This window comes from Apaloderma vittatum, unplaced genomic scaffold (genome assembly GCF_000703405.1).
Source record: "Apaloderma vittatum isolate BGI_N311 unplaced genomic scaffold, ASM70340v1 scaffold43429, whole genome shotgun sequence".
Lineage (NCBI taxonomy): Eukaryota > Metazoa > Chordata > Aves > Trogoniformes > Trogonidae > Apaloderma > Apaloderma vittatum.
This window is the reverse complement of record NW_009736608.1, coordinates 1760-2824: the sequence shown is the minus strand read 5'-3', so window position 1 is coordinate 2824 and position 1065 is coordinate 1760. Positions and strand designations below refer to the sequence as shown.

General features: G+C 44.3%; 1 protein-coding gene across 1 annotated transcript; it reads right to left on the bottom strand.

The window, feature by feature from the left end:
- Window positions 1-383: 383 nt before the first annotated feature.
- Window positions 384-783, bottom strand: HOXC6 (homeobox C6; the record flags this gene model as incomplete). The annotated part of the gene is made up of 1 exon (XM_009877028.1): window positions 384-783. A coding segment is annotated over exon 1 (400 nt), but the record flags the coding sequence as incomplete, so codon positions are not given.
- Between the last annotated feature and the right edge of the window lie 282 nt (window positions 784-1065).

Here is a 1065-nt window from a genome sequence, read left to right as displayed (position 1 = left end):
TTGGAGGATTTTGAGAAGGGTGGGGGGGAGGAAAGCGAGACCTTCCCCTGGCCCCTCTTCTTGCGGGGAACCCACCACCCCCGCACCCGTCATTAAAACTTATTTTTACCCCGGTAATATTTTGTGTTTAACTCCCGAGCAGAGCTCGCTGCACTTTATTATAGATATTTTACACTCTCGAAGTCTTTTAATTAGAAAGAGCATAACAAGCCATATTTGCTTGCAACAACTTAACAAATAAAAGGCCTGTAGCTGCAACTGTGAAGGAGCTATATTATTGTTTTTATGGGGCCATAAAAAGTCGCTCAGCCTGTTCTGCTAGGGAGAAGGTCGTAAAGATGGTTCAGTTTATTTAATTTATATCTCCGAGCTGTAAAACTTACCACTGTGGGAGTTCATACGCTGCATCCATGGGTATATTTGAATGCTAGTTTTTTGTTCTTGCGAAGTGTTCCTGTTTTGGTCACTGGTAAAATCCTGTGCGATTGATGTCTGTGTATTATGTCCCATAGAATTTTGCCTGCAGCTAGAAAGCATGTCTTTTTCTTGGTAAAAAGCATTAGATCCATAGTCATAAGGTCCTCGGCTGGAGCTAAACACAACATTATCTTGCGGTGAATAAAAAGGAGAAGAATAAATCCGGTTTTGAGCAACGGCTGCTCCATAAGTAGAAAAATGCCTGACAGGGTCATAGGCAGTTGAATTGAGGGCTACGTTGGGAAGCACCTCTTGGCCACTGGTTAGATGGCAGGATAAAGATGGGTTTGTAAAATAGGAATTCATATCGTCCTCTATACCTGGCTGTGTGATTTCTTTAATATTTATTTCTGTCTCCAGTTTGTAGTCTGAACTAGATTGTTATAGGGAAGGCTCTGCTCCAGGACAGACAAAATGACAAAGTCAGCTGACCCGGGGGGAGCCAATGGGGAGGCGGGTGTCAAAAAGGGAAAAAATTGCTTTTGCTTCTGTTGATTCCCTAGTTGAAACTAAGTAGGCATGGAAAGTAAGTCCTGCACCCCCAAAACCCCCCCAGCACCCCCGGGGTGCCGGGGGATGGGGAGGATG